Consider the following 15,030-nt stretch of genomic DNA (forward strand, 5'->3'; position numbering starts at 1 on the left):
ATGGTTGTGTTGGGGATTACAATTAACTTAAAATAATCTAGGTAGAATTAATACTAGCTTAATTTCAGTAGTACACGCAAACTAAGCTCCAGTTGTGCTCCATTCTCTCTTCTCCTTTGCGCTATTAGTATTATTATCATTCCAATTACATATAAGTACATGTATATATACATGCACACTGTTTATTTAACTTATATTCAGAGTACATCATGTGAAATGCCAGGCTGGGAGAATCACAAGCTGGAATCAAGATTTCTGGGAGAAATATTAACAACCTCAGATACACAGATGATACCACTCTAATGGCAGAAAGTGAAGAGGAACTAAAGAGCCTCTCGATGAGGGTGAGAGTTAAAAAATTGGCTTAAAACTCAACATTCAAAAAAGTAAGATCATGGCATCTGGTCCCATCGCTTCATGCCAAATAGAAGGGGGAAAAGTGGAAGCAGGGACAGAGTTTATTTTCTTCTTTTTATGCCTTCAATATTCTGGTAGGTAACTTACAACTCTTCCTTTGCCTTCACTTTCTGCTGGCTCGGAACCTCTACGTCAACCTGAAGTGAGAGATTAGGGCCTTCTCAGATGTTTCAAGAGTGCGCACAGTCTTGCACTGTGCACGGCATTCTGGATTCCCAGGAATATATCAGAGCTAGCTTTCAAGGCACCCTATGGACTCTCATTCCCCATTTTTGCTTTCATTTTTTGGTTAACCTCTTGTTAGCCCCAATTGGTTTTACCACCTCAGGCAGCTGTGATGTTAAACAACTGCTGTTGATTGTTTTTGACAAATGCCCTAGGGATAGAACTGTTTGCACAGAGTGAATTCTGAAGCAGGTCAAATAAAGAGGAGCCCTGTGAATGGAGCTGCCAACAGGTCAAATAATGACAACTCTCTACGGATGGGGTTTTAGGAATATCTAAATCCATTCTTCCCATCCAGTGGCTGCTAGTCTACTGGGTTTCAAAGCTACTATTGTTATGAGACTATTAGTTGCCAAGGCTACCAGAGAACTGGATAGGAGGGGTTGGGAATTGGGCAAGTTACAGTGCCATCAGGGTCACTGTTCCTATCAAGCTTCAGTCATTTTTATTGAAAAACATTCTTTGGATGGTTGGAAGCCTTAGGTTAACGTCCGGAGTTCTGAAAAGGTCGATTTGACAATTTAAGCCAGTATTCTGTTTTTTACAGAGAATCAGATTTTTCTGCCATTCTGGAAGTGCTTCTGCCAGATTTATTTTTATCTTTCTTTATCCTGAATAGATCCCCTCATCCTCTAGTTCTTTAAATCCTTGATAGTGCAGTATTTTCATCAAATATCTTACAACAATATAGCAGGGTGGTACAAAAGACCGAGCACATGTAAGAAATGGTAAATAGATAAGTACAGGTCCTGATGTCTTTTAAAAGGTCTTCTCCCTAGTATATACATTTGAAGTGTGAAAGATCTTCCAATCCCTCATTTTACATGAGAGCTAAAACCTCTGAATAAACAAAAGTGAAATAGATTTAGACGTAGTTTTCTACCAAAGTGGCTGTGAAATTAAGTTAAGAGCCTAAACTAGGAGATTGTTTTGTTCTAATTTTCCTATGTGCTAATGATTTTGGAAATGAAGCATTTAAGCAGAGGTACATGAGAGACACACTGCAGAGAGTGGGATGACATTTGATCATTCTGTCCAGTGGGTGAACTTGTTATCTGTGTTTTTCATATACACAGACAGACACACACAGACTGCTTCCAGGCAGTCCTTGCTTTGAGGGATCAGATATGCCTGAAGTCAGCTGCTGCTGCTGCTGCTAAGTCACGTCAGTTGTGTCTGACTCTGTGTGACCCCGTAGACGGAAGCCCACCAGGCTCCCCCGTCCCTGGGATTCTCCAGGCAAGAACACTGGAGTGGGTTGCCATTTCCTTCTCCAATGTGTGAAAGTGAAAAGTGAAAGTGAAGTCACTCAGTCGTGTCCGACCCCAGCTACCATAGTTTAATTCAATACCAGTGGATCAATGATATGGTTCAAATTTCAGTTATCATCACATCTTGTGAGTAAATGTGTCTAGTACAAGCTCATCTAGTACCAAGTTGATGCCAACTTTTTAGTCCATAAATCACTACTCAACAGGTGCATCATGGCTAGCGAGCAATCGAAGCAGTTCTTTCAGAGCTGTCAATATTTGGTCTCTGAACATTTTTTTCTTTAATTAACTTTTACTGAATTTACTTTACAATGTTATGATAGTTTCTATTGTACAGCCATGCAAGTACATCTCCGGTTTTTTGGACTTTCTTCCCTTTCAGGTCACCACAGTGCATTAAGTAGAGTTCCCTGTGCTGTACAATATGTTCTCATTAGTTACCTATTTTATACATAGTAGTAAGCCTTTCTTCTGGGCTTCCCTCCTGGCTCACAGGGTGAAGAATCCGCCTGCAATGCAGGAGACCTGGGTTCAATCCCTGGGTTGGGAAGATCCCCTGGAGGAGGGCATGGCAACCCACTCAAGTATTCTTGCCTGGGAAATCCCATGAACAGAGGAGACTGGCAGACTACAGTCCATGCCGTGGCAAATAGTCGAAAGATTAAGCAAATAAGCACAGTGTATGTATATCAATCCCAGTCTCCTAATTCAACCCACCCTCCTCCCCTTGGTATCCATACATTTTTCTCTACATCTAAATCTCTATTCCTGCCCTGCACCATTTTCATCTGTACCATTTTCCTAGACTCCACACATGCATTAATACATGATATTTTTCTCTTTCTTGCATACTTCACTCTGAATGACACTCTCTAGGTTCATCCAGGTCTCTACAAATTTTGAGCATTTTTAAGCTCAGATCCTGACAGCTAAGTGTGTCACTGTGTTGCCTCCTTTTCTCCTAGTGATAAACCCACACAGCCTTGTTAAAAAATCACCCAACCTCCACCCACCATCCGCCCCTACCCACCCCACAAGCAAAAACAAAAATAGGTAACTGAAAGATCGAATTGGGTGAGAAAGATGGAAGTGCAGCAAAGAAACAAAAAAATGATAAAGATGGAAGTGACATGAAATATGCACGGAATGTAACTGGAGTTATTAAAAAGAAAAAAAAAAATAGGCAACTGTGGGAATGCTGACCTCGACACCTTTTCAAAGACGCCAGATCTGCCCCCAGGGGAACGCACGAATGAAAAGTTGAGGAAAGAGGCTTGAATAAAAGGATTGTACGTCCCAGAGGACAGATGAGGCATTCAAGGCAATGCCCAGGGGATAACGTGTTGAAAGTGATCCAAACAGGACGTTCTGCCAAGACACGGAAAAGATGCTTTCTGTGCACAAAACGACACGTCCACGAGAAGACAAGCCCTGTTCAAGCCACTCCTGTTAAGTTTTTCCTGCTGCTAAGTCACTTCAGTCGTGTCCGACTCTGTGCGACCCCATAGACGGCAGCCTACCAGGCTCCCCTGTCCCTGGGATTCTCCAGGCAAGAACACTGGAGTGGGTTGCCATTTCCTTCTCCAATGCATTAAAGTGAAAAGTGAAAGTGAAGTCGCTCAGTCGTGTCCGACTCATAGCGATCCCATGGACTGCAGCCTACCAGGCTCCTCCATCCATGGGATTTTCTAGGCAAGAGTACTGGAGTGGCTTGCCATTGCCTTCTCCGAGTTTTTCCTGCACAGAAAGAAAACAGTTCAAGTCTCCGTGTGTGTGATGGTTTACAATATAAGTAGTGTTCTTGCCTGGAGAATCCCAGGGACAGGGGAGCCTGGTGGGCTGCCATGTATGGGGTCACACAGAGTTGGACACGACTGAAGTGACTTAGCAGCAGCAGCAGCAGCAGCAGTGATTAGCTTTGCTATTTTTCTCTTTTCCCTACACATTCCTAACCATCAGTCAAGAGTTAGGAATGTCTCGTGGAACAATGTTAGTTTTCCTCACGTACGATGAAGATGGTTTCGTACTTCAGGGTCCTGTCCACCGCAGGCGAGGCCGGTTCGTGTGCACACGCATCACCCATAGGTACAGCACACGGACACGCGTGCAATTTACACAGCGCGCGTCCACACACTGCAAGGTGGAGCCCACGTCACGGCGACAGCTACTGGGGGAGCTTATGAATGCAGAATAGTCATTTTCCTCTCTGGATGGTTGTGATTGGGCTTCTGCGGCAGGCGGTGGGGAGTGAGCTCCCGCCAAGAGCTGAGTGGGGACGAGGCCGCAGAAAGGGGGCGGTGCGGTGCGGGGAGGGAGCGGGGCCGCGGGGGCAGTGCGGGGAGAGAACAAGGGGTGGGGCGGTGCGCGGGGTGGGGCGGGCGCTGGCTTCGCCCGCCGCTCAGTACCGCAGCCCTGCCAGCTGGCCGCCCGGAGGCGCGCAAACGCCGCGGGCCGGTGCGCGGAGCGGGGGCGGTGGGGCGCGGGCCACGCACGGCGGCGGCGGCGGGAGCGGCGGGCACGCACGCACGCGGGCGCGGGGCGGCACGCACGGCTGGACGCACGGCGGCGGCGGCGGCTGGGGGCGCGGGCGGCGGGCGCGGCGGCGGCGGCGGCGGATGGCCCAGGGCTGACTTATGCGGCGCCTGGAGGGGCTGTGCCTGCGGCGGCGGCGGCGGCGGGGCCCTGGCCGCGAGCGGAGCGGGGACAAGATGAAGTACCAGAAGTACCTGACGGTGCTGCAGATGGCCATCGGCGTCACGCCGTCCAACCGCGGCAGCCTGCTGCCGCTCAAGAGGAGGCTGTGGTGAGGGCGGGGGCTGGCGCGCGCGGGCGGGGGGCGCGCTCATCCGCTGGGGGACCCCCGGCGCGCGCGACCGGGAGGGGCCCGGAGCGCGGCAGACGGAGGGGCCGCGCCGGCGGGTCTGGCTGCAAAGTCCAGCAGCTCTCGCGCTGCGTTTCCTGCGGCGCCTCCCATCCATCGGCTGCAGGTCAGGGTCATCATCGGTGGAGGGGGGCGGTGCTCCCACCTGGAAGCCGCTAGAGAAAGGTGTCCGGAATCACCCGGAGCCTTGTACACACGGGATCATCCGTCGGATTGTATCCCGTTTTGTTAGCATGTAAACATGTCACAAGAATCCCGGTGGTCACCCTGGTGTTCCATTCACTTGAGAGTTGGGTGCCTGGTTCTGTCACAAGGGAAGCGGTTCAGTAAACAGGATGATGATGTAGAAAAAAGGTGTGATGATCATGGGATTCGGTGGTCATTTCAGTTAAAAAATGTGTGCTAGATGCGGTCCCATAGAGTTTGATTCGATTGAACATAGTCCAGTTTAATTTGAAGGTGATAGAGAAAGGAAAAGAGGCTGCTTTTAGGTATTGTAGAAAACTAATATCAGCTTTGTGAAAAGAAATGGACTAACCATCCAGAGAACATAAAGATTGAGCAGTCAGGAAAAAAGAAGAACTTAGAAAAACAGTCGCAATAGCGGAGAATTTTGAAGGTAAGACCAGAATACATGAGCAGCAAAGTTCACATTTCCGCTGTACCACTTTCTGTGTGACTGTAGACAAGTTACTGGAGAGTCAGTTTCTTCTGTAAAATGGAAATAATACTCTCTACCTCTTGGGGTCGTGGGTAGATCAACTGCCATGGTCAGTGCATAGTGCCACTCTCCCCAGCTGCATAGTAGGTGCTGAGTAAATATTACTGTCTTTCTTCCCGTGAAACCCCCTCCCCCGCCCCCAGTTGTTCAGAAAAAGAGAAGTTTATTTTTGCAAAAGGTATTTTAATTTGAAGAACAGCAAGTGACAACACCTGGAAGACTAGGCAGGTAAAAATCTGCAGTCACTGAGTTAAGAAATGTCCATGGAAGATTTTAGCATATGTATCAACAATATGTCATTATTCTGAAGCAATAAGCAGTAACGTTTGAAGGTGACTTTCCAGATGGATGGGTTACAGAAAAAGAAAAAGCAAAGCCAAAGTTGGCACCAACAGTCTTACCCTCAACTCAGCTTTCCTCCTAAGTGCTTACCAGTATAGAACATGCTACATAGTTTATCCCTCTTCCCGCCCCCTGCAATGTAAGTAGCATGGGGCCAGGGCATTTGTCTGTTTAGCTGATTACTAAATTCCCTACAACTAGTTTCCAGTACAAATAGATTCTCAGAAGATGTGTGTTTGAGTTGGTGAATTCTTCATAATGTGTAACTGGGAAAGAAAGTTGAGGAAATTTTTTTTTTCCCCAGCTGTTCTGAGTGGCTTGCAAGACCTTAGTTCCCTGACCAGGGATTGAACCCAGGCCCTCAGCAATGAAAGCACAGAGTCTACCCCCTGGACCCTCTGGAAAGTCCCAAGGAAATTTTCTTGATGTTACATTTAAAAACCAAGATGTGGATACAGTGTTTGAGGAACTGTTCCGCATGAATGTTAGCAGTGATTGGTCACAAGGTCAGGAAGCTAGGTTTATTCCTTCTCATCACTGGAGTTCTGCTTCTGAAACTGCTGTCCCGAGTATACAGTTTGTGAAGACAGAACAAAGAAAATGAAATCCAGGTAATGTTTGTACTCTAGAGATTCATGTTTGAGGCAGTCAGTGACCTGGGACCAACATTAAAAACCATCTTATGAAGAGACAGCCTGAAAAGATCAGGGAGATTTTGTTGAGCTTTCTCCAGTCTTAAATGAGCATTTGAGAATTTCTATCTAATGTTAAGTGGATTTGCGAATGTTCATCTAGTTTCTCTAGTGGCAAAGTGAAGAGCACACTCTACGAAACTCTGGAGCGGGTGGTACTTTTGAACACAGATGCGTAATCTTTTATGAAGTCGGAGAATATTGTGCCATCTGGTTCTTCTGTCTCTTATGTCTTATGGAATTCATTTTGTAGGTAACATTTTATTTTCTAGATAACATTTTGTTTTGCCAATGTCCTAACAACTCCATGTGGAGAATTGGAGATGAAAGGCAAAGACACTGTTATTTGTCTAGATGTGTGAATGGGTTCTGACCTCAGAGTGGTGAGTGGGAACTAGTATCCGACGTCAATAGTGTGTTCAGACCTCAGGATGCACCAGCTTGTGTCTGTTTATGAAATGTGAGGTCATAGCGTGGTCGTTGATAATGGCATGTGTGAAGCTTTATGTGAGGACCTTTAGAAAGAAATGTATGCTCCCTGCATTTCTCTGTAACTCTTACAGTCTGTGTGGGAAGACTGCTCGCTCACAAAGCTTACACCTGTCCAAGTAAAGCTTAGGCTTGATGGGGCCAGTGGTTTGGCCCCACTCTCCTCTCTGGTCTGGCCATTTGTGCACATCTGCTTTCTTCTCTGCAGTGTCCTTCAGTCCTTCTGATTGACTCTGCACATCCTTTAAGGACTACACACTTGCAGACACTTTTACATGGAACCTGAAGGAGACACACTCCACTGTGTCAGTGGAGCCTGCAGGAGCCTACTTCTTGAGGCTCCTTCTCCAAGAAGTTTAGTACATAGTTTGCAGTGTTTGGTTCTGAACTCAGGCTTGTTACCTGGGGGAGACATAAGTTTGTGCGGCTGCTGCCTGCCCTAGGGCCTCCGGTGAATGCTCAGTGATGGACAGAAGCCACAGAGCACAGTGCTTCCTAGAGACTGTAGCAAATCACCAAAAGCAACAGACGTTTGTCTGAAGTCACTGTTGGCAGGGCTGCAGCCCTGAATGCCCTGGGGAGAACCCTTCCTATCGCCACTCGTGTCTGTGGCTCCAGGGCTCCTTTGTGGACACACCTCTTCAGTCTGTCTCTGCCCCTTCACGTGGTCTTCCCTGTGTGTCTTGTCTTCTCTTCTGTCTGAGAATATCTTTCATCAGAGTTAGGTAGCCAGTGACCTCTGCAAAGACCCTTTCTCCAGCCAGGGTCACATTCATGCGGTTAGGGGGTGTGGGCAGGGAGGGGCAAGGCTCAGTCCAGTGCAGGAACCACACCTGCTCAGCAGGTGTGAGGCCCAGAGAGTTGTTACTCCTGTCTGTTTTAGATGAAATGTGAAAAGTATTTTCATAATAAGTTTATTGTTGTCAGAGTTTTGATTTTTGCATTGAGTGCTTTCAGGAGCATATACATGGATCTTAGGGGAAAAGAGTGTCATATCATTTTCTTATTTTTCTAAGTCTGTTTCTTCGTGTTGAGACTGTAATTATTGTAGGTCATGCAGTATCCATTCAACCACTGACATTGTCATCTCATAATCAGATTTTGAAAGTAAGAAGAGCTGCCGTTCACTGAGCTTGCTCCCTACTGGGTCCTCCATCTCCCTGGAGGTGGGGGCTGTGTCTCCTCCAGCTTTACAAATGAGATCGTTGGCCTGTCCAAGGTCACACCTCGGCTTTATGCCAGTTCTTAGGATTAATCATGTTTGAGCAAGGATATGCAGGTCTGGAAAGAGAGATGGACTGAAGACAGGAACCAAAGGGCAGGAACATGTCTTATATGATATTGTTTCTCCCAGGGTGGCCCCTGGCCTCTTCATGGCTCACAGAAGTCCCTGATGGGATAGGACCATATCCAGGTCCTCCCTTGGTTTCTTTCCTTTTTAAAAAAAAAATTATTTATTTGGCTGCAGTGGGTCTTAGTTGCAACACATGAACTCTTAGTTGTGGTTTTAATTCCCCAGTCAGGGATGGAACCCACTCCCCTGCATTGTGAGTGTGGAGTCGTAGCCACTGGACTATCAAGGATGTCCCCTTGGTTTCTTTAATGAGCAAATTACAGGCAGTGACACACATTATTGTTATAAGTACAACTAAGGGCCATTTCAGAGAAGGCGATGGCACCCCACTCCAGTACTCTTGCCTGGAAAATCCCGTGGACAGAGGAGCCTGGTAGGCTGCGGTCCATGGGGTCATGAAGAATCAGACACAACTGAGCGACTTCACTTTCACTTTTCACTTTCATGCATTGGAGAGGGAAATGGCAACCCACTCCAGTGTTCTTGCCTGGAGAATCCCAGAGGTGGGGGAGCCTGGTGGGCTGCTGTCTATGCGGTCGCACAGAGTCGGACACGACTGAAGCGACTTAGCAGCAGCAGCAGCAAGGGCCATTTAATACAAACTTTTTCAGTGATCTGAGAAACTTGATGCTGGGAAAGATTGAGGGCAGGAGGAGAAGGGGGCAACAGAGGGTAAGATGGTTGTATAACATCAGTGACTCAATGGGCATGAGTTTGAGCAAACTCCAGGAGATAGGAGGAGGAGTGATCCTCCATGAAAGATGAAGGATCCTGGCATGCTGCAGTCTGGGGTCCCAAAGAGTTGGACATGACAGCAGCTGAGTGGCAACAGCAATTTAGTGAGTAAGTAAGATTTCTGAAGTCTGATGCTCATAAACAAAAACTAGCATTTTGCTAGCATTTAGCGAAGAACCCTTCCACAGTACTCAGTGTCCTTCTGAAGTCAGCTGCCTGCTGTGCTTGGCAGTGTCTCAAGGATCCTGTTCTCACACCCACATTCGGGGAAGGGTGCCTTGTTAACTCATCTGTATTAGCTTGACTTGGTTGAAGCCATCAGTTGCTGACCTTTTAGAATTAGTATATTGTAAAAGCATTGTTAGTTTTGTCCTGATGGAACTGCTTTGTTTTTACCATCTCGATTGTTTTTGCCCAATTCTGTGTTATTGTTGAGTTCTTTTCCACTGGAAGTGAACAGTGGGAGCGGCAGATGAGCTTGGGAATTATTTGTCATAAGTGAACTGTGGTCAGAAGTGGTCGTGAGCCAGATCTCCTGTTATAACAAAATGAGAGGGTGGACCCGGGGTTTCTGCCTTTTAAGCCTATCAGCCAAATAAAAACATGACCCCGTTAGAGAAGTTATGAAGGGAATGGTGAGAGGCAGGCATTTTCTCCCCAATTGCCCTCTAGGAATGATTCAGTATAATTAAGAATTAGGAAAAGAAAAACTTCCTTTTAAGCCAAGTGTTGATTTTTCCAGAGTTGAAGGGAAAGCACTGCAACGTTGAAGGGTGCTTACAGCTCAGTTCCTGACTTTACTTCCCCGTCATCAGAGGCCATGCTCCTGATATTCAGGGAGTCATCTCCAGAGTCTGAGGCATTCAGGTCAGGCTGGGCGAGAGGGGTACCTTGGGCGACAGAGATGCTATCTTCTCCACATCAGGAGCACCGTGGACAGGGCTTCTCTCCTGAGCTGTGGATGTACCTCAGTGTTCTTGTGCGTGTTTGTGTGTCCAGCACAGAACTATCAGACACACATATTTCCACAAATATTGTTGTTTGTTGTTCAGTTGCTAAGTCATGTCCAACTCATTACAACCCCGTGGACTACAGACTTCAGGCTTCCCTGTCCTTCAGTAACTCCTGGAGTTTGCTCAAACGCACATCCTTTGAGTTGGTGATGCCATCCAGCCATCTCATCCTCTGTTGTCTCCTTCTCCTTCTGCCCTCAATCTTTCCCTGCAACAGGGTCTTTTCCAATGAATCAGCTCTTCCCATCAGGTGGCCAAAGTATTGGAGCTTCAGCTTCAGCATCAGTCCTCCCAATGAGTATTCAGGGTTGATTTCCTCTAGGATTGACTGGTTTGATCTCCTTGCTGTCCAAGGGATTCTCAAGAGTCTTTTCTAGCACCACAGTTCAAAAGCATTGTCTTCGGTGCTCAGCCTTTTTTATGGTCCAACTCTCACGTCTATACATGACTGTATCTGGAATTAATGCTCAAAAAACGTTAAAGAGAAGCAACATCTTAAATTATCTTATATCTCAAGACTCCTCCTACTTAAATATGAGTATAAATATTCTACATATTTATCTGGACCTGTTTATTTCTTTTCTTTATCTCCCACCAGGGAAAGGGGGGCCATGACTGAACCATGTGCTTGTTAACAGTTGGTCTCTTAGCTTCACAAAGATCTGGTCTGAGCTGTGAAGTCACTGAGATTTCTCCCCAGGAGCTGGTTCAGTCCTGGGATAAGACCCCCTCCTTCCTCCTGCTGAATGTGTGGGTAGGTGGGTTCTGCCCAACCCAGTATTCGCCTGGTGGATGCCAGCTCTGCCTTCCTGGTTATTGAAGATTTTTATTGTGATCCTGATACATTTTTTGGCTTTTAGTCATTTTCAAAATTTGGTAGACATAAATTCTTACTGAAAACTTTAGGTTTTAGGCTTTTAGTTTGGAAAAAAGGAAATTGGTGATGCATCTCTAGGTCAGATGAAGAAAAACTTTTGAAAATATTCTTCTGTCAAAAAAGTTTATATTTCATTTGTATTAATTTCTAATATCATCATACCGCCTAACCAGGACTGTCAATGTGAAGTGAGAGAGAGGAAATAAAGAGAATTCAAGACTTGTATATATATTTCTTTTAATTGTATATATATTTCTTTTAATTGCAATATAATTGCTTTAGAATTTTGTGTTGGTTTCTGCTGTACAACACAGTGGATCAGCTATATCCCCTCCATCTTGGACCTCCCACCCCCCCATCACATTCCTCTTGGTCATCACAGAACGCTGAGCTGAGCTCCTTTCACTGTACAGCCCTTTCCCACTAGCTGCAGTACTCTTGCCTAGAAAATCCCATGGACGGAGGAGCCTGGTAGGCTGCAGTCCATGGGGTCGCTACAAGTCAGACATGACTGAGCGACTTCACTTTCACTTTTCGCTTTCACACATTGGAGAAGGAAATGGCAACCCACTCCAGTGTTCTTGCCTGGAGAATCCCAGGGACGGGGGAGCCTGGTGGGCTGCCGTCTATGGGGTCACACAGAGTCGGACACGACTGAAGTGACTTAGCAGCAGCAGCAGCAGCAGTATAGCTATGTCACTGCTACCCTCTTAAGTTGTCCCACCCTCCCTTTCCCCTGCTGTGTCTACAAGTTCATTCTTTATATCTGTGTCTCTGTCCCTGCCCTGCAGATAGATTTGTCAGTACCATTATTCCAGATTCCATACATATGCACTAATATATTACTTGTTTTTCTCTTTCTGACTTCACTTGGTATGACAAATTCTAGGTTCATCCACATCACTACAAATGACTCAATTCCGTTCCTTTTTATGGGTGAGCAATATTCCATTGTATATAGGTACCACATCTTCTTTATCCATTCCTCTATTGGTGGACATTTAGGTTGCTTCCATGTCCTGGCTGTTGTATACAGTGCTGCAGTGGACATTGGGGTACATGTGCCTTTTTGAAGTATGATTTTTCTCAGGGTATATGTCTAGGAGAGGTATTGCTGAATCATATGGTAGCTCTGTTTTTAGTTTTCTAAGAAACCTCTATGCTGTTCTCCATAGCAGCTATACCAATTTACTTTTTCACCAACGGTGCAAGAGGGTTCCCTTTTCTCCACACCCTAAGACTTGTATTGTGCCATTCGGTTTCTTTTTACCATATGCCCTCTTCTAGAGCACAGTTCTTCACTGTGTTCATGGAAGCTCTTCCCTACAGAAAGGAGAACAAAACTGTACAAGGTACTGCTCTTTGTATTGAGAATCGTGAAAAGGACATCAGTAGGATTTTACTCTGGGAGGTGACTTGAAAGGTGTCCTCATTGGAACCCAATGAAATAACAAAAATATAAATGAAAAAAGCTGTAGCGTTAATAATAACAGTCTAGGTTAACAATGAAGAATACCATCAATGGACTAACATTTTTGAGGGATCTCTGAGAAGTAGAGAAGTAGCTGAAGCTCCAATAGTTTAGCCACTTGATGGGAAGAGCTGACTTACTGGAAAAGACCCTGAGGCTGGGAAAGATTGAGGGCAGAAGGGGGCGACAGAGGATGAGATGGTTGGGTAACATCACCAACTCAATGGATATGAATTTGAGCAAACTCTGGGAGATAGTGAAGGACAGAGGAGCATGGTGTGCTGCAGTCCTGAGGGTTGCAAAGAGTTGTACATGACTTCACAACTGAACAGCAACAACTGAGAAGCAGTTAGTAGATAGGGGTAGTTCTATAGCATGAAAACGCCTCGCTGAAACCACTGTCCAGAAAATGTGCAGAAGATTCCTGTGAAGTTAAGGGTGGACGGCTTAAGGCAGCTTCAAGGACTGGAAGGAGCTGAGGGCGTTGGGGGAGTTCATCGGATACGACCGCTTGTCCTCATTGAGATGTGATGCCGAGGGGACAGCCATGTTGCTTCCTCACTGTGGCGGTACTGTGGGCACGGGCCAGAGAGACAGGGCTGGACCTGAGATGGCCACTGCGTGCCCTGACCCAGAAGAGACACTGCCTCACACGCCTTCTGGCAGTGTGTCCTGTCTGCCAAAGCTGCTGAGGGCAGGCCTGGTAAGCACTCCTGTGGGGATACAGAAGTTCTCCAGTGGAGACAGATGTAGACTCACATCTATCTCTACAGATAACACAGCAGCTGGGAAAAGCCAGTCTTTACAGACTCACTTAGCATCTTCAACAGGCAGAGAAACTAGTCTCTGAAGGAAAGGAAAACATTGGATCCACATGTTTTTCAGAAAGATACAGGAGTGAATTCTGTTAATAAAAACATATTGGACACTGGAAATGTAAAATTTACTCATTGAAGTGAAAGAATGGACAAATTGACAGAACTGAAAAGCAAATTAGAAATCTGGAGGAGTAAGCTGAAGAGTCACAAAAGGGATGAGGAGAAAGAAGTTAGGAGCTCCTAAAACTATTGCTTTTTGGTTTGATAGTACTTCCCTCGGAGAAGGCAATGGCAAGCCACTCCAGTACTATTGCCTAGAAAATCCCATGGATGGAGGAGCCTGGTAGGCTGCAGTCCGTGGGGTCACTAAGGGTCGGACACGACTGAGCGACTTCACTTTCACTTTTCACTTTCACACATTGGAGAAGGAAATGGCAACCCACTCCAGTGTTCTTGCCTGGAGAATCCCAGGGACGGGGGAGCCTGGTGGGCTTCCGTCTATGGGGTCCCACAGAGTCGGACACGACTGAAGTGACTTAGCAGCAGCAGCAGCAGCCACTTCCCTGGTGGCTCAGATGGTAAAGCGTCCGCCTACAATGCAGAAGACCCGGCTTCAATTCCTGGGATGGGAAGATCCCCTGGAGAAGGAAATGGCAACCTACTCCAGTACTCATGCCTGGAGAATCCCATGGATGGAGGAGCCTGGTAGGCTGTAGTCCGTGGGGTCACAAAGAGTCGGACACGTCTGAGCAACTTCACTTTCAATCGCTTAATTGGAGCTTCTTTTTTCTTCTCTTTTGGAGCAAACATTTGAAACCTAAACTGAATGCCCATCACAGGGGAATGTTTAAATAAATATGGTACACCTTTACTATGAAGTGGGGCTTCCCTCATAGCTCAGTGGTAAAGAATCTGCCCGCAATGCAGGAGACTCAGGTTTGGTCCCTGGATTGGGAAGATCCCCAGGATGAAGAAATGGCAACCCACTTCGGTATTCTTCCCTGGAGAATCCCCATGGACAGAGGAGCCTGGTGGGCTACAGTCCATGGGGTTACAAGGAGTTGGACACAACTTAGTGGCTAAACAGCAATGATAATGCTGTCGTTAACCATTAAAAAGGAATGAAATAGATCTGTATGGGTTATTATGGGAAGAGTGTCAAGATAGATAGTTAAATGAAAAATATAAGATACAGGGCAATATAAACAATTTGGTTCCTTAAAATTTTCAAAAGGAGGTTAAAATGTACATAGATAAATGTGATCATTTGAGAGGTTTTCCAGAAAACTGTTGGTAATGATTGTCCTTAAGTAAAAGGGTGGAGATTTGGCATGAGGGTGATAAGGGAGGCCTGTGTTTTTTTTTTTTTTTCTTTTTTTCATCTGTGCCTCTCCATGCTGGATACTGGATCTTAGTTCCCCAACCAGGGATTGAACTCGCACCCCCGCAGTAGAAGCTTGGAGTCCTAACTGCTGGACCTCTAGGGAAGGACCAGGCTTTTATTTGTCATTTTTGTGTCTTTCTGTAGTGTTCAAATATTCTAACTGTGTGGACAGAGTACTTTTATTTTAAACCATTCAGTTCCATTCAGTTGCTCAGTGGTGTCTGACTCTGCGACCCCATGAACCGCAGCACGCCAGGCCTCCCTGTCCATCACCAACTCCCGGAGTCCACCCAAACCCATGTCCATTGTGTCGGTGATGCCATCCAACCATCTCATCTTC

General features: G+C 46.2%; 1 protein-coding gene across 5 annotated transcripts in view; it reads left to right on the forward strand.

The window, feature by feature from the left end:
• The first annotated feature begins 4,546 nt into the window (after nucleotides 1–4,546).
• Nucleotides 4,547–15,030, forward strand: part of TJP1 (tight junction protein 1) — a 266,030-nt gene continuing 255,546 nt past the window's right edge. For 3 of the 5 annotated variants that reach the window (XM_055417981.2, XM_055417982.2, XM_055417985.2), the window contains exon 1: nucleotides 4,547–4,716. In XM_055417981.2, the coding sequence (XP_055273956.2) occupies nucleotides 4,547–4,716 (170 nt within the window). The remainder of the gene's footprint in view (nucleotides 4,717–15,030) is intronic. The other 2 variants (XM_055417983.2, XM_088829566.1) reach the window with 1 other exon arrangement.

The sequence above is a fragment of the Moschus berezovskii genome, chromosome 21, assembly GCF_049115385.1.
Source record: "Moschus berezovskii isolate FMDL1 chromosome 21, NW_MosBer_1.0, whole genome shotgun sequence".
In the NCBI taxonomy this organism is placed as follows: domain Eukaryota; kingdom Metazoa; phylum Chordata; class Mammalia; order Artiodactyla; family Moschidae; genus Moschus; species Moschus berezovskii.